Source organism: Chlorocebus sabaeus, chromosome 1 (genome assembly GCF_047675955.1).
Source record: "Chlorocebus sabaeus isolate Y175 chromosome 1, mChlSab1.0.hap1, whole genome shotgun sequence".
Lineage (NCBI taxonomy): Eukaryota > Metazoa > Chordata > Mammalia > Primates > Cercopithecidae > Chlorocebus > Chlorocebus sabaeus.
Genome location: NC_132904.1, coordinates 103816786 through 103843618, shown reverse-complemented (window position 1 = coordinate 103843618; position 26833 = coordinate 103816786). Strand labels below are relative to the sequence as shown.

At 36.0% G+C, this 26833-nt stretch overlaps 1 protein-coding gene across 3 annotated transcripts in view; it reads left to right on the top strand.

Annotated features, from left to right (window-relative positions):
* The window catches only part of CWF19L2 (CWF19 like cell cycle control factor 2), a 122486-nt gene that overhangs the window by 85608 nt on the left and 10045 nt on the right, over positions 1-26833 (top strand). For all 3 annotated transcript variants that reach the window (XM_038005260.2, XM_008020726.3, XM_008020729.3), the window contains 3 exons: positions 8411-8623; positions 13095-13211; positions 25174-25329. In XM_038005260.2, coding sequence (XP_037861188.2) covers positions 8411-8623; positions 13095-13211; positions 25174-25329 — 486 coding nt within the window. The remainder of the gene's footprint in view (positions 1-8410; positions 8624-13094; positions 13212-25173; positions 25330-26833) is intronic.

Here is a 26833-nt window from a genome sequence, read left to right as displayed (position 1 = left end):
GTTGTGTCCCTTGGTGGAAGCATTTCTCCTTTTTTTTTTTTTCTTTTTAAAATGTAGATGAGGTTCTGCCATGTTGCCCAGGCTGGTCTTGAACTCCTGGGTTCAAGGAATCTTCCTACCTCCTACCTTGGCCTCCCAAAGTGCTGGGATTACAGGCGTGAACCACTGTGCCTGGCCCTGTATTTCTCTGTTTGAAACTAAAACCTCTAGACCAGTAGAGTCTAAAGTCACAGGAATGGGAAGCAGAAATTTTGCTAGCTTATCCCAAAGGGTAATAGTCACTCCTATTTTTTTCCTAAGATTTCCTGACATGTGAATCCTAGTTGTAGATCATCATTGTTTGGATGCTACTTGGAGCATGTACTGTATCCTGGAAGACATAACCCAGCCCTACAAGGGATGGTCACCTGGCTGGTTCTTGTAAATACACCTTCAAAAGGACAGTTCACTGTTTTGTCCAGCCAAGTACTTAAGAATGATGGGGGTTTTGGCAGGAGCACGACACGCCAGGAAGGCAAATCCATATCCAAAGTATCTATTCCAGTAAGAAGAAAGCACTGCCTCTTCCAGGATGGAAGCGGTCTGTTGTATTCACCTTGCTGCCAGAGGGACAGTTTCATATCAGGGGCTCAGTGTTGGTCTCTGTTGGCAGACTGGGTATTCAGCAGTGGATGTAGCCCAGTTGACTTTGGTGAGTTGAAGCGCATGATGGTAAGCTCATGTGTAACTTTTACCTGTGCATGGCTGTTTTGTTCACAAGCTTGGAGACAATGGTAGAAGTAGCTAATGGCATAAGTATTGTCATGTGGGATATAAGTATCCTTGCACTCTGTATCTGTTTGCATACCTCTTCCCCAGACCTCCTTGTCATCAGTTCTCTATTTGTGTTCTTAGTCCCTGACCATCCCGCCAAACATGATGTTGGGGAGTCCTCAAGACCACCTTTACTCCTGACACCAACTGCAAGTTCAGAGGCCCCTAAGGCCACTCTTGGGTTCAATATTTTACTGGAAGGACTCACAGAATTGACTAAAAGCTGTTACTCTCATGGTTAAAGTTGATTACAGTGAAAGAATGCAGATTAAAGTTAGTGAATCCTCTCAACTCTTCCTCCTTAAGCCCTAAGCAGCCACTAATCTATTTTTTCTATAGATTTTCCTGTTCTCAACGTTTCATATGAATGGAATCATAGAATAGTGTTTTTTTAAATGACTGACTTTTTTCACTTAGCATAATATTTTTATAGATCATCCGTGTTGTAACAAGTATCAGTACTTCATTCTTTTTATGGCCAAATAATACTGCATTGTGCGTACCACATTTTCTTTATCCATTCATCACTTGATGGACATTTAGAGTGTTTCCACCTTTTGGGTATTATGAATAATGCTGCTGTGAAGATTCATGTACAGTTTTTTGTGTGGGCATGTATTTTCGTTTTCCTTGGGTGTATATATCTAGCAGTGGAGTTTCTTTGTCATGTGGTAACTCAACCTTGTCCAATCCATGGCTTGTGGGCCACATGTGGCCCAGGACGACTTTGAATGCAGTCCAACGTAAATTTGTAAACTTTCTTAAAATATTATGAGCTTTTTGCGATTTTTTTTTTTTTTTTTCTAGCTCATCAGGTATTGGTAGTGTTAATGTATTTTATGTGGGGCCCAAGATGGTTCTTCTTCCAGTGCGGCCCACAGAAACCAAAAGATTGGGCACCTCTGTCATAAGCTGTATGTTTAATATTTTATTTATTAATCTATGTTGAATTTTTGACAAACTACCAGACTGTTTTCCAAAGCAGCTACACTATCTTACATTCCCATCAGCAGTGTATGAGGGTTGTGATTTTACCACATCCTTCACAACACTTGTTATTATCTGATTATTTGATTCTAGCCATCCTAATGAGTGTGAAATGGCTAACTCACTGTCATTTAGTTTGCGTTGATGGTGTGCCAAATTGATTTTGTATAATATAATCAGCTTTTTAAAGGATTCTGTCTGAATGATGAAGAGACGTATTTTCATGCTCCTCTTTTCTTTCTTTATCTCCTTTCATCCAGCAGTTTTGTTCACTTTTTCCATCTTACGCTTAGTACATTCTCCACTATCTTTTACCAGTCTGTTAAAAAATGTTGATTGTTACTGTCAAATAGCAAGAATACAGTAGGCTGGAGGTCATAGAAGAGGTATATATGATCGATAAATTAAAAATATTTGTATCAAAGCCCAAAGAAAAGATAATGAATAAAAATGCAAATCATTTGAGGCTGTAGGAGGAGGGAATTAATTGTTCCTGGATCAGTGGGGACCATATTTCAGTTGTATTGAAGAATCAGTCAGACTTAATTGGCAAGACTATCATTTTCAGTTCAAACACTATAAAATAAATCAAGGAGGTTTGGCAACATCCATGAAAACTAGATTTAAGGGTAGAAATACCATCTTCCATGTATAAAATATTTGACTTATTTGTTTTGAATGTGTTCTCTGATCATTTATGAACTTTCCAAAAACACAATGGGCTATATCATATGAAGGCACAGTTATGTATGTATAAATGTGCTCCTGTTAATATATTTTGGGTAAGATAAATAACTACTAGATATCTGCGTTCCCACTGATAAGCACCTTAACTTGATTTGGTATGTTTATTCTAGATGAAATAAGTTTTCTTGTAGCTCTTTATTCTGCTTCATAGACTGTATTCACAATATACCCTTTCTGTGTTTCAAACATTGATTTCTTTTTTTTTTTTTTTAATTTATTTATTATTATTAAACTTCAAGTTGTAGGGTACATGTGCACAACGTGCAGGTTTGCTACATATGTATACTTGTGCCATGTTGGTGTGCTGCACCCATCAACTCGTCATTTACATCAGGTATAACTCCCAATGCAATCCCTCCCCCCTCCCCCCTCCCCATGATAGGCCCCGGTGTGTGGTGTTCCCCTTCCCGAGTCCAAGTGATCCCATTGTTCAGTTCCCGCCTATGAGTGAGAACATGCGGTGTTTGGTTTTCTGTTCTTGTGATAGTTTGCTGAGAATGATGGTTTCCAGCTGCATCCATGTCCCTACAAAGGACACAAACTCATCCTTTTTTATGGCTGCATAGTATTCCATGGTGTATATGTGCCACATTTTCTTAATCCAATCTGTCACTGATGGACATTTGGGTTGATTCCAAGTCTTTGCTATTGTGAATAGTGCTGCAATAAACATACGTGTGCATGTGTCTTTATAGCAGCATAATTTATAATCCTTTGGGTATATACCCAGTAATGGGATGGCTGGGTCATATGGTACATCTAGTTCTAGATCCTTGAGGAATCGCCATACTGTTTTCCATAATGGTTGAACTAGTTTACAATCCCACCAACAGTGTAAAAGTGTTCCTATTTCTCTACATCCTCTCCAGCACCTGTTGTTTCCTGACTTTTGAATGATCGCCATTCTAACTGGTGTGAGATGGTATCTCACTGTGGTTTTGATTTGCATTTCTCTGATGGCCAGTGATGATGAGCATTTTTTCATGTGTCTGTTGGCCGTATGAATGTCTTCTTTTGAGAAATGTCTGTTCATATCCTTTGCCCACTTTTTGATGGGGTTGTTTGTTTTTTTCTTGTAAATTTGTTGGAGTTCTTTGTAGGTTCTGGATATTAGCCCTTTGTCAGATGAGTAGATTGCAAAAATTTTCTCCCATTCTGTAGGTTGCCTGTTCACTCTGATGGTAGTTTCTTTTGCTGTGCAGAAGCTCTTTAGTTTAATGAGATCCCATTTGTCAATTTTGGCTTTTGCTGCTGTTGCTTTTGGTGTTTTAGACATGAAGTCTTTGCCCATGCCTATGTCCTGAATGGTACTACCTAGGTTTTCCTCTAGGATTTTTATGGTATTAGGTCTAACATTTAAGTCTCTAATCCATCTTGAATTAATTTTCGTATAAGGAGTAAGGAAAGGATCCAGTTTCAGCTTTCTACTTATGGCTAGCCAGTTTTCCCAGCACCATTTATTAAATAGGGAATCCTTTCCCAATTTCTTGTTTTTGTCAGGTTTGTCAAAGATCAGATGGCTGTAGATGTGTGGTATTATTTCTCAGGACTCTATTCTGTTCCATTGGTCTATATCTCTGTTTTGGTACCAGTACCATGCTGTTTTGGTTACTGTAGCCTTGTAGTATAGTTTGAAGTCAGGTAGCGTGATGCCTCCAGCTTTGTTCTTTTGACTTAGGATTGTCTTGGAGATGCGGGCTCTTTTTTGGTTCCATATGAACTTTAAAGCAGTTTTTTCCAATTCTGTGAAGAAGCTCATTGGTAGCTTGATGGGGATGGCATTGAATCTATAAATTACCTTGGGCAGTATGGCCATTTTCACGATATTGATTCTTCCTATCCATGAGCATGGTATGTTCTTCCATTTGTTTGTGTCCTCTTTGATTTCACTGAGCAGTGGTTTGTAGTTCTCCTTGAAGAGGTCCTTTACATCCCTTGTAAGTTGGATTCCTAGGTATTTTATTCTCTTTGAAGCAATTGTGAATGGAAGTTCATTCCTGATTTGGCTCTCTGTTTGACTGTCACTGGTGTATAAGAATGCTTGTGATTTTTGCACATTAATTTTGTATCCTGAGACTTTGCTGAAGTTGCTTATCAGCTTAAGGAGATTTTGGGCTGAGACAATGGGGTTTTCTAAATATACAATCATGTCGTCTGCAAACAGGGACAATTTGACTTCTTCTTTTCCTAACTGAATCCCCTTGACTTCTTTCTCTTGCCTGATTGCCCTAGCCAGAACTTCCAACACTATGTTGAATAGGAGTGGTGAGAGAGGGCATCCCTATCTTGTGCCAGTTTTCAAAGGGAATTTTTCCAGTTTTTGCCCATTCAGTATGATATTGGCTGTGGGTTTGTCATAAATAGCTCTTATTATTTTGAGGTACGTTCCATCAATACCGAATTTATTGAGCGTTTTTAGCATGAAGGGCTGTTGAATTTTGTCAAAAGCCTTTTCTGCATCTATTGAGATAATGATGTGGTTCTTGTCTTTGGTTCTGTTTATATGCTGGATTATGTTTATTGATTTGCGAATGTTGAACCAGCCTTGCATCCCAGGGATGAAGCCCACTTGATCATGGTGGATAAGCTTTTTGATGTGCTGCTGAATCCGGTTTGCCAGTATTTTATTGAGGATTTTTGCATCGATGTTCATCAGGGATATTGGCCTAAAATTCTCTTTTTTTGTTGTGTCTCTGCCAGGCTTTGGTATCAGGATGATGTTGGCCTCATAAAATGAGTTAGGGAGGATTCCCTCTTTTTCTATTGATTGGAATAGTTTCAGAAGGAATGGTACCAGCTCCTCCTTGTACCTGGTAGAATTCAGCTGTGAATCCATCTGGTCCTGGACTTTTTTTGGTTGGTAGGCTATTAATTATTGCCTCAATTTCAGAGCCTACTATTGGTCTATTCAGGGATTCAACTTCTTCCTGGTTTAGTCTTGGAAGACTGTAAGTGTCCAGGAAATTATCCATTTCTTCTAGATTTTCCAGTTTATTTGCGTAGAGGTGTTTATAGTATTCTCTGATGGTAGTTTGTATTTCTGTGGGGTCGGTGGTGATATCCCCTTTATCATTTTTAATTGCGTCGATTTGATTCTTCTCTCTTTTCTTCTTTATTAGTCTTGCTAGTGGTCTGTCAATTTTGTTCATCTTTTCAGAAAACCAACTCCTGGATTCATTGATTTTTTGGAGTAAGGGAGAAAGCCTCACTTATATGCCAGACACTCTGCAGTTTTGTAGTCAGACCAACTGGTTTCAATTCCTGGTTCTGTCCTTTAATAGCGGTGTGATATTGATTAAGTTACTTAGTTTCTGTTAGCCTCAGTTTTTAGTTTTTTTTTTTTTTTTTTTTTTTTTGCGACAGAGTTTCCCTCTTATTGCCCAGGCTAGCATGATCTCGGCCCACGGCAACCTCCGCCTCCTGGGTTCAAATGATTCTCCTGCCTCAGCCTCCCGAGTAGCTGGGATTACAGGCATGTGCCACCACACCTGGCTAATTTTTGTATTTTTAGTAGAGACGGGGTTTCCCCAAGTTGGTCAGGTTGGTTTCGAACTCCCGACCTCGGGTAATCCACCCACCTCCACTTCCCAAAATGCTAGGATTATAGGCGTGAGCCACTGTGCCTGGCCTAGCCTCAGTTTTTAATCTGTCAAGTGAAAATAAAAATTTCTGTGTTGCAGAAATATTTGTATTAGGATTAATATCTAGCATGTAGTAGGACACTATTTCATGAAAATGACTAGTGACCAGTTCTGGTATTTTTAAGAATGTAATGAATTATGGTTTAGATGAAGATATAAAGTTAAAATAAATTTAAAATAATAATTTGTAAGGCAATGCAGTTTAAATAGACAAACCTGGAAAAGTCAAGAAGTATACAAACAAGGATTAATATGGAGAATATTGTGGAAGAAAAAAATAAATTGCTGGTAGAAACAAGAAAGTCATTGTGCTCTAAGAAATGCTTTGGTAGTAATCTTTTTATCTGATTCTATCAGTAATGGTGTTAAAGAAATTTTCTTCTATTTACATTGGGTTTTATTTTTTCTTCTTTTTCTAGTTTCTTAAGGTTGCAGTTGGCATCATTGATTCGAGACCTTTCTTGTCTTTTAATACAGATGTTTAATGCTCTAATTTCCCTCTAAATTCTGCTTTTAGCAGCAGCAGCAAATTCTGATATGTGGTATTTTTGTTTTACTGCTGTTTAAAGTCATTTCTCATTTTCTTTTTTTTTGTTGTTGTTGATTCATGGGTCATTTAGGAGTGCACAATACCAAGTATGTGGCAGTTCTCCAAAGATATTTCTGTTACTGATTTTTATTCCATTGTGTTCAGAGCTAATTTTGTATTTTTAGTAAAGACAGGGTTTCACCTTGTTGGTCAGGCTGGTCTCAAACTCCTGGACTTCATGGTCTGCCCACCTCGGCCGCCCAAAGTGCTGGGATTACAGGTGTGAGCCACTGTGCCTGGCCTGTTCTGTTTTTAATACTTAGTGCTTTAATACTTCCATTACACTGAGTAATTTACATTACATTTAGTACTTTAGTACTTCTCTTACACTTAGTAGAACGCAGTGTAATGGAAAAAAAAAAAGACAAGTTAATGAGTATGATACAGTGTAGTCATCCTGAGACGGACGGCAGTACAAGTACACATTGGAGGGGCTTGCAAAATGGAGGAAGTTTATTTGATGGAAGTGACAGCTAACTCTTACAATAGTATTGAAAAATTAGTAGAATTAAACCTCATGGGTTGACCCAGGAAGACACTTACTACACCTGATGAGACAGCTTGTCAGGAAATAAGGATGCCAAGGGCAGAATAACTGTGGAATCATGTGCCAATGTAACAGGTATACATAAATGTAAATGTGCTGTAATTCCTTATGGATGGCTGAGATAATGAAATCTTTGCTTTCTGATAGTTCAATATACATGAACTTTGTTTCATGCACAAAAATATTAAAAATATATACAGTTACCTTAGGGCTATGCATTTAAGGTACATAGGAAACATAAATGAACTTCATTTTAGACTTACGTTCCATCCCCATGATACCCTATTATATATATATATGCAAACATTCCAAAATCAGAAAAAATTGAAAGTCTAAAACTCTTCTGGTCCCAAGCATTTTGGATAAGGGATACTCAGGCAGTATTGTTATAACCATTGTAAAATGAGGAAATAAGGCATAGAGCGAGCACAAAGAAATTAAATAATATGTTCAAGGTTATACATACAGGACATAGAACTTTACCATGGTCATTTTGACTGTGGAATCTAAGCTTTAAACCATCATGGCTTTTTGTATGTAAGATTTAGTTGGCTTTCAAGTTCAAGAGTTTGAACTTCATTCTGTACACAGTATAGAACTCTCTAAGTACCTAAGGAGGTACATAAAATAAGGAAATAAAATTTGCGTATTTGTGTTTTTGTATTTTGAAAGCCTCAGTCTGTCCATAGTTCATGTTAGGGGAGGTATGGAGAAGGTACCTGGAGATGTGGTTTAAAAAAAAAAAAAAAGTTTCACATTCTATATAGTGTATACGTGAATTTTTAAAGTTACAGTTTTAACCTGTCTGCGATTCAGTTTCCTCATCTATTACTTGTAAATGCTAATGGTCCCCACATGAACAAGTCATACAGAATTGTATATAGTAAGTATTCAGTAAACTTTAGCTGTGGTGATGATGATAGATTGACTCTAGAAGATCAAACAAATATCTATCATTTTTTTTCATTTCCTTTAAATGTAAGAGTTTTATCACAGAACTTACAGATACAGATTTAGGATACCACAGTACAGTAAAATCTTAATCATTACCTTATACTCTCTGTTACTGTTATTTTGGTTTTTCAGTTTATGGGAAAAACAGATGGAGACTATTACACCCTGGATGACATGTTTGTCTCCAAAGCAGCTGAGAGAGAACGTCTTGGTGAAGAGGAAGAGAACCAACGGAAAAAGGCTATTGCTGAACATCGGAGTCTTGCTGCACAAATGGAAAAATGTCTGTATTGTTTTGACAGCTCTCAATTTCCCAAGCATCTTATTGTTGCAATAGGTGTTAAGGTAAGAGGTATTTATTATCCTTTGCTTACATTCTCATAGAACTTTTTTGTTTCTTCATAGAATAACTTGAAGAAGTTTATTATTTTGTTTGTTTTACTTGTTTATTGGGTCTTTCCCCTAATAATTTTTAAGCTCCATGAAGACAGAGGTAACTTTTGCTCTCCATTGTATACCAAGCATCTAGCCCTGGTGGTAGTACATAATAGTAATTCATTCCAATAAACACTTACTGATTTAATTCTATTATAATTTAATTCTTATCTAATATTATATAAAAAAATAATTTTTGTATACCTAATATATGCCATACCCTAATTAGTCACTGGGGAAAAGTTGAGAATCGGATAGACTTTTGGACCTTATGCCTGGGGAAATAAGGCAGTGAATAAAGTAATAATTGCCCTGATTTGAAAGAATTAATTGTCATAAAGCAAGTAAAGTGAAGAAATGGGAGAAAATGATGGGGGTATTTTTTTCACAAGGTAGTCTGGAAGGCTTCTCTGAGGAACTTTAGTAAAGATGCATAAAATGGGAAGGACAAGTAACATGAAGATAAGAATGGATAATGTTTCAGGAAGGACCATCAGTGAAAAACCCTGAGGAGAAAATAAGCTTGGCATTGATGGAGCAGAAAGAAGGCAGGAGTGGAGTCAGTGAGAAAAGTAGAAGACAGTGAATGAATGAATGAATGCTAGTTTCAGGAATGAATAGTTTGGGAAACATACATATACCTATTTATGTTGTTTATTGTATACTTACACGTACATACACATACCCCTTGTCATTAATATCTTTAGGTTGTTGAGGTGGTTAATTAATCAGTGTCCATTCTGGCTTCTTTTGATTTATTTTCTTATCTTCTTTTTCTTCTCTTTTCCTTTATACTTAACAAAAAGATAAATGTCAAAATCCCATTCAAAATTAAATAATTTTTAAAAATCCATCTTAACTAATTACATATATTTATTTTTCTAAGTTCCTTTCCCAACTTTCACATGAACGACATGGTTGTAACTTAAATAAGAGTTATGTTCATTCTTTAATATTTTTGCCTGATTCTAGTCATCTACTTTTAATTTGATTTAGAAAAAGAAACAAAAAACTGCTTGGTAATTCATTCATTTACCAGGTATTTACTGAGTATCTAGTGTTTGTCAGCCTCTAGTACTAGGTACTAGAAATATAAATATGCCTACAACCTCCTCAAGTTGCTTACAGCTTTATGGGGAGCAGGCAGACATAACCAGATCAATTTTAATGCAGTGATATAAATGCAGGAGTGTTATGAGAACACGAAGGAGGAATATTTAAGTTACTGTGGAGTTATCAAGGAAGGCTTTCTGGAAGAAGTATGTCTTGTGCTACATTTTAATGGTGGAATAGGATACATTGCAGTATTTAGGAAATACAGGACAACACAAGCAAAGACACTGAGGTGCACAACCATATGGTTCATTCTGGGAACTACAAGCTGTCTGAAGTGGGTATTACCCTTACTGGATCTCAGACTTCAGGAATGTGAAGACTTTATACATCTGAGAATTATCTAGTCTTGAATTATCTAGTCTTGAGAATTATCTAGTCTTCCATTTATACCTTTAAGCGGGGGAAGAGGAGATATACTAGCATTCATACCTAAACTTAGTGGCTTAAGACATTTAAATCACTCTGTTTCATATGGTCTGTTGTCTTCCAGTAGGCTGGCATAGGCTTCTTCACATGGGAGCTAGGCTCGTTCCAACAGAATTAGCAGAAGTACCAAGGCCCCTTGAGGCATAGACTTGGAACTGACCACCATCATTTCTACCATGTTCTGTGGTGTCCCTCATGAGTCATAAGGCCAGTTTGTAACTCCACCTCTTGATGGGAGGAGCTACAGAGTAACATCGTGAAGGGTTATATGAAGTAGTGAATAACTGGATGCATTTGTGCAATCTACTACAGAAGACTTTCAGAATTTTTGCTTACACTCTCTTAAAATGCTATAATAGAGATGTCTTTGTCTGAAATGTTCTGTTCATTTCATGACTACTATTTTTAGACCACTAGCAAATTCACATTTTAACCCAAATATCTCCTACAATTCTAGGTTCATGTATCCAACCTACTTTTGCACTTGGATATCTAATAAACATCTCAAACTTAGGTAAAGTTCTAATACCCGTCTCCACCTTTACCTTTAGCTAACACTAACCTTCCCATAGTCTTCCTCTTTTTAGTAAATGTCACTTTCATCCTCCAGTTGCTTGCATTAGACCTTGGAGTAATACTGAGTCCTTTACTTTCCCTCACTCCTTACTATCCATTTCTAAATTCTGTTGGCTATATTTCAAAATACATTCCTGTTCTGACCACATTTCATAATCTTTATTTCTACCACCCTGGCTAAAGTCGTCATCATTTGTTAATGGACTCCTGTAATAGTTTCCTAATGGGTCTTTCTGCCTCTTTCCTTTGCCCTTTCTCTATGCAGTGGCAAGTGGTCTTTTTGACTTTAAGTCAACATTAGTCAGATCTGGCTTTCAGACCAAAGCCAGAATCCTTATTGTCACCTATGAGGCCTGCAGGTCCAATTCTTTGTGTTACCTCACTGTCTGTCAGCCTTCCTCTCATCCTCTCAGCTTAGCCACACTGGCTGTCTGACAATCTGGAGAACACGCTTGGTATGCATCCTCCTCACATGCTTTTCCCTTTGCCTGGGGGTTTCTTCCTGTGTCTACTCTTCCTTCCTTCACATATCTTCTCAAGTGTTACCCTAGTAGGTAACTTTAAAGGGGGACTTCCTAACTTCTCCCTAGACACGATCTATGCCTTTTTCTGCTCTATTTTTTTAGTACCCCTTATCACCATCTGACATATTGTACATTTTACTTTACATTTACATTGTTTGTCTTTCTTCTTTCATGTCTTAGTTTGGGCTACTATAAAAAAATTCCATAGACTGGATGGCTTATCAGCAACAGAAATTTATTGAAGCCATTTTTGGAGGCTGGGAAGTCCAAGATCAAGGTGCTAGCAGGTTCAGTGTCTGGTGAGGTCCCACATCCTGGTTCACAGACAGCCATCTTACTGCTGTGTCATTACGTGGTGGAAGTGGCAAGCACGTTCCCTGGGGCCTCTTTATAAGGGAATTAATCCCATTCATGAGGACTCTGTCCTCATGACCTAATCACCTTCCAAAGTCCCCTACCTGCAAATATTATCACCTTGGGTATTAAGATTTAACATATACATTTTGGAGGCACACAGACATTCAATCTGTAGTACCCCATAAGCTCCTTATGGGTAGGGATTTGTGTCCCTGCTCATTGTTGATTCCCTAGCATGTGGAACACTGCCTGGCATGTAATTGGCCCTCAGTAATTATTGATCAGTCCATCGTAGCTCTGCTGTCTCTGTCAGATAAAAGTATTGCTTTTTGTGTGTTCTAATTTATTTAGGTGTTATTTTATTTTATCTTTTATGTTTCTATTATTGTTTTGAAAAACTGATTTTGATACCAATTTAGGTGATTTTTATGTTTATAATGCATTTAAAAATGAATTTTATTACAGCTCATTTGACCTATCGTTGACACTTGGACCTGGCTCTTTATCTCAGTGATTATGTAGAAAATTCAGTCATTTCTTTAAATATTTTATTTTCTAAATCTTGTAAGTTGTCTACAGACATATCCATGGCCCTTAATCTTTATTTCTTTTTCTTTTTTTTTCATGAACATGTTTGTGAGGTTACTGTAATTTTAGGTAGATATCCATGTGCACTCATACTTTGTTCTCAGCAAAGTTTTAAACATTTGAGTTATTCTATTAAACAATGTCTGCTTTGCAAAATATTTCTAGCTAAAACCCAGCAAAATGTAACAGAAATAAGAATAAGATCAAGCCCTTTGTAATGCTTTTGTTCTCTGTATACATACCGATTAACCTTTTTTTTTTTTTTTTTAAAAAAGGCAGTTTGTATATAATGGAAAAATAGCACTAGGTTTTAGGTAATAGGTGTTTGTAAATAAATAGCAGTAAGGTCATTCCAAGGTCATACTCTCTTCCTTTTAGCTCAGTTTATTCTCTTTTCTCAGCTAATCAGAGAAGGAAGGCCTGATAAACAAGCATCAGTTAGACCATTACCAGGCCATGTGTCTTTTTGTTTTTGTGAAAATTGTGTTATTTCAAGGATTTTCAAGTATCTAGCTCCTTCAGATTAAGGATATTGTATCATTCATTCTGCTCTTCTTTGCCTAATCTTAATCCTTGTCTGATGTATAAGATCTGTGCTCTAAATTTTCAGTTTATTAAAAACCATCCTGATGCCTTTAAAAATATTAAATATCTTTAAAAATATTAACATTTACAAAAGCAATTCTTAAGTATTGTTCATTAAATATTCATCTTTTTTTTCTACTAGGGGTTCATCTGTTACAACTGAGAATAAATAGCAGTAACATTTCACCTTTTGTACTTCTCCCCCATAGGTTTATTTATGTTTACCCAACGTACGGTCTCTTACTGAGGGGCACTGCCTGATAGTCCCTTTGCAGCACCATAGAGCAGCTACTTTATTGGATGAAGACATCTGGGAGGAGACCCAGGTCAGCATGATAAATGTTCATTATCATTTTAAAACTCATGAGCAATTTTTGTAAATTATTGTGATACATTCCAATAGGTTTTATACCTTCATTTAATGATTTTAGTTTCTAAACTTAAACACGTGTGTTTTCATAGTTGTATCCATCCGTGGATCATGGTGTTTCCATCATTTTATTTCCTTGCGTGCTCCAGATTTTGAGACCTTTTATCTTCGAAATGAACTGGGACAAAGTAATAATTATTTTTACTTAAAAAATCAGCCTAAGATTTCAGCACTTCTTTTGTAGCATGAAAGAATCATTCTTACACAGTAAGCCAATAAATTGCAGCTAAAAGGAAAGACATTTTCAGATAATGAAAATAAATTTGAGGAGTCAGAGGTTTATATTTAGCAGTTGCCGTATTTTCCTGTGATAGAATTGGCCTTCTCTGCTGCTGTGTTTTTGTGGTAATTTTGTTACTAGCTTTAATTTCTGCTCTTTTTCCTTCATAATCTGGCCCAGCTTTTGGATTCACGGATTTGTTTTTGTGGCTGATGCTTTAAGAGAGTGAAAGGCACAACATGAGTGAAATTGTTGCTGAATTATTTCAAGACCTGATAATGACCAGGAAAGAAAGGAAAAAAGCACTTTATTTTTCTAATGCCAGACAACTGAATAGGGGCTACAGGGAGCCTTAATTAGAAAATGTGAAAACTGTAAGTTAGCGCTGCACAAGAGATGACTAGTCTTTGCAGCATGCTGATAAGTATGTCAAAAGAAGAGATGTTTTGATGGCATTTAATGAAATTTAGTCTTGTATACCTTGTAATTTTAAAGTTTATGCTGTGAAAGTTAAAAGGGCAGATTGTTTTATTGCATCTGCAACCAGGCAAAAGTAAGAATATAAGTATTTTTGATTTGAAAGTTTGGGTTTTCCTAGTAGTGGATGCCAGTGCCAGTAGGTAATTTAAAGTGGAAAGTATGGGAATTCAGTTCTTAGAATTATTTTAGAACATTTCCAGGATGCCTTTTAAAAATGTATACATATAAAACTGATTTAACTTAGAGCAAAGTGCAGTGCCAAAAATATTTTAAGAAATTAGGAATACAATGTGTACTTTTTATATTTCTATAAGAAATCAAGCTGCTTGATGAAAACAGTTTAAGTGGATGAAGATTTTTATTCAATTTAACAGATATTGAGTACACGAATATAATATTTTAGGTGCTGTAAGAAATGAAGAGATCAAGTAATTCATTAATTCTGCCAAAATATATGGTGTATTTCTAGTATAGTTTACATTATAGTTTAGCAGATTTTGGAAGCCACATATATTATGGAAAACTGGGAAAGAGGAAAAGCCAAATTATTTTATGCAGATAATGGTGTAATAGCTCCTTTTGTGTGAGAAAGGAAAATAATTGTTAGAAGTTATAAATTATTGTAGGCTAGTGAACTAATGAAATATTTGAATGCTAGCTTGAAGAAGTACAGTTTGCTGCTGCTGTTGTTGTTATTTTACTTTCAAAATATGTACAACTCAAATTAATTCTACCCTAGTGAATATCTTTGATTATTCACCTCTTTTATTAGATATATTAAAAGAAAATTTGACTTAGCACAAAATGTTGTTGCCAAATGTTGTAATGCAGGAGACACTTCTTTCAAGTGGTTTTAAAAATCACTAGTTATCTAGTAATATTTAAATGTAGTTTTAGACTTCCTATGCAGAGATGTTTCAGCGTAGCATACTTGACTAACCACACATTTTAAATAAGATCCGAATTGCTGGTTTTGTTAAATATATAGTGAAACTTGGTTCCCTCTAAATTTATTGTTACAATTTTTACAAATTTTCTTGAACATATGCTGTAATCAAACACTGTAAGCCCATTTAAAAATATCCCAAATTGGTAGGTGGGGATAAAGGAGGATCACTGATGCTTACGTACAGTGAACTTCAATGTGGAGTGATATGTGGGGCCATTTCATTAGGAAACAGCCAATGTTAGTACCTTTAGATCTTTTTCTTGGGGCTATAGCCAGACCTTCAGAAAAGACTCTCAATCTCCTGTCATCTAAGCCTGCTTGCCAGTGTTCTGGGAGCTGAATGGGGGAAGAAGACTGGAGGTGGCAGCGTTGAACATGTATGGACATTAAGTAACCTTTCTGATAACACCCTTGTTTTCAGACTGTAAACTCTCAGCTGTGTCTGGTTTTCTGGCTCAGCTACCTTGTGTTACTTTTTCCAGAGGATAATCCTGTAGCATTCTGATAATGAGGAGGGGATCTGGCATGTTGATTGCTTTTTTAATAGGCTTTCCTCTAAGTCATCTGTTTTTAGCCACACCTTCACCTCTACTTCCATAAGTACTTGGTGCTGCCAACTCCTGAGCCTGTTGAAGGTTCTGCAGTGTCGCATGGGTTTCTTCTTTGCTATCCCTGCTAACCTTCTTTCTCCTCCCCAAGGTATGAGCCAACTTTCTAGCATTTAAGTCAGTTCTTATGGAGTGATCTGATTTGTCATTGCGTTTTCTCTCATTTCCTTTGTTCAAGTAGCTTATGCCTTTTAAACAATTGTTTAAATTCACTTTTGAGGTGTTACTCTGTGGAGAGAGTAATAAATGAGTTCTGTTCTATCACATAACATTTACCTTGGGATAACTTGATAACTTTATATTTAAACATGTTATACTTTAAATCGTAGCATTAATATTCCAAAATCAGTCCTACATAGCGTTAATAGTTTTAAGGAGTACTTTAATTTTAATGTCAAAAGTATGTATTCATACGTACTTGATTTTTTTATACTGTGGTGATACAAAAGGACCTGCAAACATTCTGCAGTATAGTTTCCTTAAACTGATTATGAGAAATTGTAGTCTGGATGCATTGACTAAATGAGGAATGGGCAATTAGATGAATAACGGTAGGTTGGAAATGTGGAAAGTAGTGGTTACCCAAAGAATGAAGTGTTTTTTGCTAGGAATATGGGAGTTTCATGTCATCTCCATAACATGGAAACTCTATGTCTCTCTTAAATATAAAACAGTTGATTTATCTTATGATATGGAACTACAAAAACTTCCCCATTGTTTAGCTGTTACATAACTTTTTAAAAAATGAGTATTTTTGTATAGCATATTTATTATTGAGTATGGAGAACATCATGCTTTTGGTAGAGTTGATCAAACTCAAATTATTCCATTAAACTCATATTTGTAAATTAAAATGTTCTATATATATATGTGTGTGTATAGAGAGAGAGAAAGAGGAGAAGTACTTAAATGTGTGTGTATCCTCCTTGGAGCTATTAGTATGAGGTTTATATGTTTTATAATACAGAACCATTCTTGCAACACTAATTTAGTATTTTTTCAGTTTTTGTTTATAATTCATGACATTTTGAGCCTGCCTTCTTCGCTGTTCTCCAGATAAATCTAGAACAGTCATCCAATAGTTAAGCCAGAAAGGGAGTATGAACAAACATGAAGTAAGGATGTTTGTGAGGTAATTTTTGGATTATTTAAACATGTATTATTATTGCTGTTGCTTTCTATGTACATCTTTTCTTTGAAAAAGTTTGGGTTACAAATATATAGTTCCATTCTGTTAACGATTTTCCTTTTTCTAGTATGTAAGGTTATCTTCTCACTCTAGGACTAGATATTGAAATAAGTAACAATAAAGTTTTTTTAATAAATAAAAGTTTATAAGCATAGTAACAAGTAACAAAATAGAGACAATCTAAAAAGCTGTCATAATACCGAATTTGTATTTTTTCCTATTTGATTCTGTTTTTTAGTTTTTTTTGGTGCAAGTAACACTAGGCATGTGAAGGTATCAATGAGTGGAAACCATGTGGGGAGGAGACACAAGGCATGCCTCCTCCTGCCAGTCAGGATAGTATCAGTGGAAGCCTAATGGGAACCTAGAACTCGCATCTGCTACCCAGCAGTAATGAGTCGCCTCTGCCATTTTTGAGTGTCAACAGAGGCCAAGTTGGGAACCTGAACTTCCATCCCCATATGGCAGTAATGAGGTAGTATCTCTCTTTCTTCTGATGGAGCAATATTAGGAAAAGCCATATAAAATGGAAAATTTAAACAAGATCCAGTCTCTTAATTCTCAAAATGTTCAGATTTCAATTGAAAATTACTTATAGAGACAATCTCAACTAAGATGGAAAAGGTAATCAGTAGACACCAACACCAGGATAACAGAGACATCCTAATTATCTGACAAAGATTTTAAAGCAGCCCTCATAAAAATGCTTCAACAGGCAATTAGGAAAATACAACAAGTGCTATAAGGAAAATACAATTTGAATGACAGCGTATTTCTCACTAGAAACCATGGAGGCCAGAAGGAAGTAACACATTTCTCAAGTGCTGAAAGAAAATAACTGTCAAGCAAGAATTCTGTTTCTAGTGAAAATATCCTTCAGGAATATGGGAGAAAATCAAGACATTGTTAGGTGATGGAAAGAGAAATTGTCATCAGCAGAGCTATCCTAAAAGAATAACTAAAGGAAGTTCTTTAATCTGAGAGGAAATGATAAAAGAAAAAATGCTGGAAAATCAGGAAGGAAGAAAGAAGTTTTGACTAAAGAAGAGGAGAAGCTAATATGATGATAGAAGCAGAGACTAAAATGTTGCAGCCACTAACCAATAAATGCTGGCAGCCCCCAGAAACTTTTTTTGAGATGGAGTCTTACTCTCACCCAGGCTGGAGGGCAGTGGCATGATCTTGGCTCACTGCAACCTCTGCCTTCTGGATTTAAGTGATTCTTGTGCCTCAGCTTCCTGAGTAGCTGGCACTACAGGCATGTATCACCACACCTGGCTAATTTTTGTATTTTTTTGTAGAGACAGGGTTTCACCATGTTGTCCAGGCTGGTCTTGAACTCCTGACCTCAGGTGATAAGCCTGCCTCGGCCTCCCAAACTGCTGGGATTACAAGTGTGAACCACGGCGCCTGGTGTCTCATGTGTTTCCAAATGTATGTAGAGAAAGTATTTAAGACAATTCTAACTGAGGGAGAGTAAAGGGACATAAAGGGAAGTAAGGTGTCTATATTTTATTTGCATTGGTAAAGTGGCCCCAGTAGACTGCAATTAAATATATATGTATGTATATGTAATGCCTTAAAGCAACTCTTAGAACCACTTTAAAAACTATACAAATTGACAGACTGTGAAACACTACTGATAAATCAAAATGGAATTCTAAAAATGTTCAAGTAACCATCAGAAGGCAGGAGAAAGGAACCAGAAAAACAATAGAAAGAACAAACAGAAAACAAAAAAATGAAAGTAGAATATCTCTACTATATCAATAAACAGTATATCAGTTAAAAGATAGTTTGGTAGAGGGGATTTCATAACTCAACTATATGCTGTCTGCAAGAACTCATTTCAAATGTAATAATATCACAAGTAGAATAATATAAAAGGATGGAAATATATATATTATGCAGCCATTAATGAAAACAAAGCATTTATGCCAGATAGAGTAGACTTTAGAGCAGAGGAAATTACCAAAGAAGAGAGAGACATTACATAATGGTGAAAGGGTCAATCCACCAAGAAGACATAGCAGTCCTAAATGTGCATACGCCAACATTGAGGCACAAAATGTGTAAAACAAAACTGAATGAACTGAAAGAAAAAAATGGACAAATTCATAATTATTGCTAGAGACTTCAGCACCTCCCCCCATTTTAACAGTTGATGCAACAACCAGCCTGAAAATCATCAAGGATATAAAAGAACTTAAAAATGCTATTGCATGAGTTTCCTGTTGTTGCTGTAACAAATTACCACAGAGTTAGTGCCTTAAAACTATAGAAGTGTATTTTCTTATGGTTCTGGAGGTCAGTTTCCAAATGAGTCTTATGGGGCTAAAATCAAGGTATCAACTGGACTGGTTCCTTCTGGAGACTCTGGAAGAGAATCTATTCCTTACCTCTTCTAGTTTCTAGGGGATGGCAGCATTTCTTGGCTTGTGGCTACATCATTTCAGTCTCTGCTTCTGTCATCATATTGCCTTCTCCTCTTCTTTAGTCACAACTTGCTCTGCCTCCCTCTTATAAAGAAACTTTTAATTATATTTAAGATATACCCAGGCAATCCAAGATAATCTTCCTGTCTCAAGATTCTTAATTATATCTGAAAAGTCTCTTATACCTTATACGGCAATGTTGTTAGGTTCTTGGAAATAGGACCTGGATATCTTTGGGGGCCATTAGTCAGCCTACTGTAACCATCAGTCAGCAGGATTTAATCAATATTTGTATAACACTCCACTCAACAATATTAGAAAACATTTTTTTCAGAGCATAGACTCTTATCTTGCCACAAAACTAACCTCAACAACTTTAAAACAATTGAAATCATACAGAGTGCATTCTCTAACCACAGTGGAATCAAACTAGAAATTAATAACAGAATGATAATAGAAAATTTTCCAAATACTTGGAAATTAAATAATACACTTCAATAGAACTTAAAAAGAAGTTTCAGGAGAAATTAAAAAAAATAATAATCGAATTGAATTACAATGAAATTACAACATGTTAAGATTTATGAGGCACAACTAAGTGAGTGCCAAGAGAGAAATTGATAGCACTAAGTACTTATAGAAAAGAGGAAAAACCTTCACCTCAAGAACCTGGAAAAAGGAGAGCAAAGTATATCCAAAGCAAGCAAAAGGACAGAAATAATAAAAATAAGAGCAAAAATCAATGAAATTGAAAATAGAAAAATCATAGAGAAAATCAATGAAATGAAAGTTGGGGTTTTAAAAAAGATAAATTAATAAACTTCCAGCAAGACCAACAAAGAAAAAAAATTGAGAAAAAACAAGTTACCAATATCAGAAATAAAACAGTATTAGTATAGATTTTGCAGTCATCAAAAAGATAATAAGGGAATAATATGAACAACTCTGGATGTAATGGATCATTTCCTTGAAATGCAAACTGTTACAACACACTCAATATGAAATAGACAATTTGTACAATCTTTTAACTAATAAGAGAGTGGACTTCATAATGTAAAACTTCTAAAAAATTAAATCTCCAAACCCAGATGGTTTCATTGGAGAATTTTATGAAACTTTTAAAGAATTGACACCAATTTTATATAATTTCTTGAGTAAAGAACACTTTCCAATTCATTTGTATTGGGAGTTTGTATTATCCTGATACCAAGAGTTAGTGTTGATATGGTATGATATCATATCATAACATACCAACATATGGTATGTTGGTATGGTATGATACCTCATACCACAAGACAGTTAAATAAAATAACTACAGCTCAATATCCTTTGTGAATAGAGGTATAAAAATTATTAACAAAATATTAGCAAATAGAGTTTGGCAATATATAAAAACAATAACACACTATGTCCAAGTGGGGTTTATACCACGTATGCAAGACTGGTTCAATATTAGGTAATAAATCATTATAATCCACCATGTTCATATCAATCAGTGAAGAAGCAGCAGCTTTTGATGAAATTCTTACTCATTTATGATAAAAACTCTCAGAATCAAAGATTAAAGACTGCCTGAAGGAAGCTTATCTAAAGCTTATTCTCTCCATAAGGCACATCACATCACAGTGTTGTGTTAAGGAACACCAAATGGTACTTCAGTAATGTGCTTAGGGTCCAGTTTGAATAGAGAAATCAACAAAAACAAGCACAAATATGTGGAAATATGGCACTAAATAGACCCTGAAGAGCACACATGTTTACATTGAGAATTGAAACAGGGCAAACCATTGCTTTGTTCAACTTTGGTTGGGAATGTGTATGTCAGGTGACTCAACTGTTTTACCACTGTGCAGTTGCCTGTGAAAGATCTCAAAAATGACATGAGAATTGATTTGGAAGGCAAATTTGTAAATATGGAATCCACAAGTACTGAGGATGGACTAAGGTACAAATCTAACAAAACATGTCCATGTTTTATATGCTAAAAATTACAAAACACTGATAAGAGAAATTTCAAAAATAAAGTAAATGTAGATATACCATGTTTATGGATTAGGAGAGTCAACATAGTAAAGATGACAGTCTTTCTCAAATTAATATACTAGTTTAACACAATTTTTATCAAAATCCCAGCAAGATTTTTTGTAGGTATAGATAGAATTATTGTTAACTTTATATGGAAAGGCAAAGGAACCAAAATAGTGAACGATTTTGAACAAGAAGAATAAAGTTGCAAGAATCAGCCTTACCTAATTACTGGAGATATATAATAAGCAAGATTATTACATATCTACAGTAATCAAGATTATGTGATATTGGTGGAGGGATAGACATATAGATTAATTAAACCAAATAGAGAACCCAGAAATAGACACAACCAAATATTCTCAACTGAATTTGACAAAGGTGCAAAAGCAATTCAGTGGAAAAGGGATAGCCTTTTCAGTAAATGGTGCTGGAGCAATTGGACGTGCATAGCAAAAACTGAGTATCAGCTTAAACCTCATACCTTATATAAATATTAACTCAAAATGGAACACAACCCTCCATTGTATAGTGGAGCACAGCACTCCAGTGTAAAGTGCAAAACTATAAAACTTTTGGGAAAAAAACAAGATAAAATTGTCAAGATCTTGGGTACACAGAGTTCTTTGACTTGACACCAAAAGTATAATCCATGGAAACAAAAATTGATAAATTGAGCTTTGTCAAGTTAAAAACTTTTGTTCTGCCAAATACTCTGATATGAAGATGAAAAGACAAATTATAGACTAGGAGAAAATATTTGCAAACCACATACCTGATAATGGATTTGTATATAGAATATATAAAGAATATTTTTATATCTAGAATGTGAAAACAAACAGTCCAATTAGAAAATTGGCCGAGCACAGTGCCTCACACCTGTAGTCCCAGCACTTTGGGAGGCTGAGGCGGGTGGATCACCTCAGGTCAGCAGTTGGAGACCAGCCTGGCCAACATGGTGAAACCTCGACTCTACTAAAAGTACAAAAATTAGCCGGGTGTGGTGGTGCATGCCTGTAATCCCAGCTATTCGGGGGGCCAAGGTGAGAGAATCACCTGAACCTGGGAGGCAAAGCCTGCAGTGAGTTGAGATCGCACCACTGCACTCCAGCCTGGGTGGCAGAGCAAGACTCCGTCTCAGAAAAAAAAAAAAGGATAAATGACCTGAAGAAACATTTTGCTGAAGAGGATCTATATTAATAGATGGCAAATAAGCATATAAAAATGCTGTTAGGAAAATACAAATTAAAATCACAGTGATAAATTAGACCTATCAAAATGTCAAATAAAACACATTGACAACCCCAGATGCTGGCCAGGATATGGAGAAACAGAATTGCTCTTCTGTTGTTGGTAGAAATGTAAAATAGTCTGACCACTTTGGAAAACAGTTTGGCAGTTTTTTAAAATATGAAATATGCAACTATCATAGGACTGAACTCTTGCACTTCTTAGCATTTATTCCAGAGAAATGGAGTTATATTTCCCCAAAAACCTGTGCACAAATATTCATAGCAGCTTTATTTGTAATAACTAAAAACTGGAAATACCCTAGATATTCTGTAAAGGTGAATGGTTAAACATACTGGGTACATCCATTTCAGGAATACACTCAGCAATGAAAAAGAATGAATTGTTGATACATGAAACAACCTGGGTAGATCTCCAGAGAATATGCTGATTGAAAAAAGCCTGATGGCTACTATTAAAAAATCAAAAAGCAACAGATGCTGGTGAGGTTGTAGAGAAAAAGGAATGCTTATACACTATTTGTGGGAGTGTAAATTTGTTCAACCATTGTGAAAAACAGTGTGACAATTCCTCAAAGAGGCAGAACTACCATTTGACCCAGCAATTCTATTACTGGGTGTATACCCAGAGGAATATAATTCATTCTGTTATAAAGATACATGCACACGTATGTTCATTGCAGCACCATTCACAATAGCAAACACATGGAATCAACCTAAATGCCCATAAATGATAGATTGGATTAAAAAATGTGGTACATATACACCATGGAATAGAATGCAGCCATAAAAAGGAATGAGATCATGTCCTTTGCAGGGACATGGATGGAGTTGGAAGCCATTATCCTCAGCAAGCTTATGCCAGAACAGAAAACCACACACCACATGTTCTCACTTGTAAATGGGAGCTAAATGATGAGAACACCTGGACACATGGTGGTGAGGAACAATACACACTGGAGCCTGTCGGTAGGTGGGAGGTGGGAGGAGGGAGAGCATTAGGAAGAATAGCTGATGGTTACTAGGCTTAACTAGGTAATGGGATGATCTGTGCAGCAGACCACCATGGCACACGTTTACCTATGTAACAAACATGCACATCCTGCACATGTGTCCTTGAACTTAAAATAACAGTTGAAGAAAAAAGAAAAGCCTACTTCAAAAGATTACATGGTTCTATTTATGTAACATTCTTGAAATGTTAGAATTAAATAAACCAGGAACAAATTAAGGGTGAAGGCAGAAGAAGGGGGAATGGGGACTGGGTAGGGTGTGGAATGACTGTGACTGTAAAAGGGTAACAGGAGCTGGCCACGGTGGCACGCATCTTTAGTCCCAGCTACTCAGGTGGCTAATGGGGGGTGACTGCTTGAGCCTGAGTATGAGGTTGTAGTATGCTATGATTGCACCTGTGAATAGCACTGGTACTGCAGCCTGGGCAAACAGCATAACCACATCTGTAAAAATAGAAGAAGAGGAAGTAAAAGGGTAACAGGCAAGATCTTTATGGATGTTACCTTTGGGGAAATTGAGTAAAGGGTACATGGAATCTCTCTGTATTATTTCTTTTAACTACATGTGATCTGTAATTACCTCAAAACAAAATGTTTAAACAAAATATTAGAAAGTTATAAATCAAGCTGACGAATCTAAATAAAATACATTTTATCCTCCTACTTGAATATATTTTCATAACATCTTACAAGGCCAACTTTAGCTTAGAATTCTTAGACACCTTGATCTTGAACTCCTGATCTCAGGTGACCTACCCACCTCGGCCTCCCAAAGTGCTGGGATTACCCACTGCGCCCATCCAGAATTCTTAGACACCTTGAGGGGTTCACAGTAAGACATGGTGATGTGGACAGAACTGGGCTCTGGCATCCAGCCTTCAGCCTGCTCCCCTTTCTTTCAATCCCTAGCTCCATCCTGTATTATAAGGGGTGTCATGTGAATACATGCAGACATCCTGGACCACTCAGCTCCGTTTAGCCACCCTCTACAAACAGCTGCCCCTTAGGCCTAGAAGTGTGAAATACACACACACACAACACACACAAAGACAACTGATTATATGTGTATGTATAGTTGTATATAGTTGTATAATAATGGTTAGTTCCTTGGGAAGAGAAAACCCTATTTTCAACTTTAGTGTATTTGGCTTTCATATACTTTATAGGACTGCATTATATGTGAAAATAGAGGACTACCTGAATATGCAAGGTTATTAGTGATGGGTCAGCAGAAATAGGGAACCAACAAATGCAGATGCTATGAGCATAGGAAAACAATTGGGAGTGAATTCTCATGTATTTCTGAGTTTAAGGATGCCCATCTGCTCAGAGTACCTCTTTTGGCTTATGGATGTTTTCCTATGATTGTTCTGGCAGTTCTTCATATTTTACCACCTAAATTTGATTTTTATCTCTTCTTTCTCTCATTTTACTGAAACTATTTCTAATATATACATAGTGGGTTTCAGTTTTTTAAAAAAATCTTGCTTAAACATATGAAATTATATAGTAGACTTAGAAAGTGAAACAACTATAACATTGCAGAGTTCAGATTATTACTATTTATTTATTTTTCATTTTAAAGGGATTTGTACTTTTTTATTAAAATTTTCATATTTCAAATCTCTTGAAAATGCGTTATTTTGAATCACTTTTGAGTGTTTTCTTTACCTAGTTCTTTTTTTTCAGATGTTCAGAAAATCATTGGTAAAGATGTTTGAAGATAAAGGATTAGACTGCATCTTTTTGGAAACTAATATGGGCATGAAGAAACAGTACCACATGGTTTATGAATGCATTCCTCTCCCCAAGGAAGTGGGCGACATGGCTCCCATCTATTTTAAGGTATTTATAAGTAGTCTTTGCATATATGCTTATTTTTTGCTACAGTGCTATTTTACAAATATTGTTGTCTTGATTAATGTATTTTTCTCCTATATACTTACATCAAAATTTATATAAAGAAATGAAATAGGCCAGGCACAGTGCCTCACTTGGGAAGCCGAGGTGGGCAGATCACCTGAGGTCAGGAGTTCAAGACCAGCCTGGCCAACATGGTAAAACCCCATCTCCACTAAAAATACAAAAATTAACTGGGCATAGTGGTGGGCACCTGTAATCCCAACTACTCGGGAAGCTGAGGCAGGAGAATCACTTCAACCTGGGAGGCGGAGGCTGCAGTAAGCTGTGATCGCACCACTGCACTCCAACCTGGGCGACAGAGCGAGACCCTGTCTCAAAAAAAAAAAAAAGAAATAAATAAATGGAAGCACAAAATACTCTGCTGTATAAATTTCTCTCAGAAGAAATTTTTGATTTTGACCTTTTTAAAAGCATGCTTATTTAGGCGTATGAATATACTATCAAATGGTAACTTATAATAATTTCCCATTTCTCAGATGAAATCATTATTTTACTTTGAAGTACTTTCAAGTCAAAATTATAGTCACAACTCTAGAAAACTGATTACTGAAATACACTAGAGCCAAAGATAACAACAACAAATAGTACACATTACAATGCTGAGGCAAGTTATTGATGTAAGTTTTAGCATTTAATATTTCATGCTATTTGTAAAAAGGAAAATTTCTAACCATGATATGCAATTTTGGACATACGATAATGGCTAGAGTTCATAATCAACGAAGTGTCATTTACGGTATTCAGAGAGCTTTTATAAAATAGCATGTGTTTGATCCTGACCTGAATACATTGTAATTTATAGACTAATATAGATGTGTAAATGTAGAACCATATATGAAATAGTAACATGTCCAAAGATAAAGGAAAGTAGTGTTTTATGAGCTGGTATAAGAAGATTGCATATAAAATGTTTAGACAGCATGGAATGATAAAATTTATTAATATGAACTGTAAGTTCCAAGAAAAAGAATTATAAAATCTGTTAAGATTTATGAATTGGTAAAATTCTACTTTCTTTCTAGAAATCTTTAAAGACAACCTGATTATTTGATGTGAAGAATTATGCTATTAAGGTATAAGAGAATAAGCCAGATAATCCCAAAGACCCATGCCAGTCCTGTGTTGACCAAACTTAGTTGAAAAGAGATTATTATACTTTTTTTTTCAGAGTGCTTAATTTTGTACTTCCTCAGTAGAGTCCTAGATGATTGTGACTAGAGTCATTTGAGGAATGTGACCTAACATAGAGCAGCCACTTTTGCTCATATGGGATGACAGAAATGTCATCTCTTAGAATGGTGTATCACTTTACCACACTAAACCTTTTTTTTGAGACAGAGTCTCGCTGTGTCTCCAGGATGGAGTGCAGTGGCCTGATCTTTGCTCACTGCAACTTCTGCCTCCCGGGTTCAAGCGAGTCTCCTGC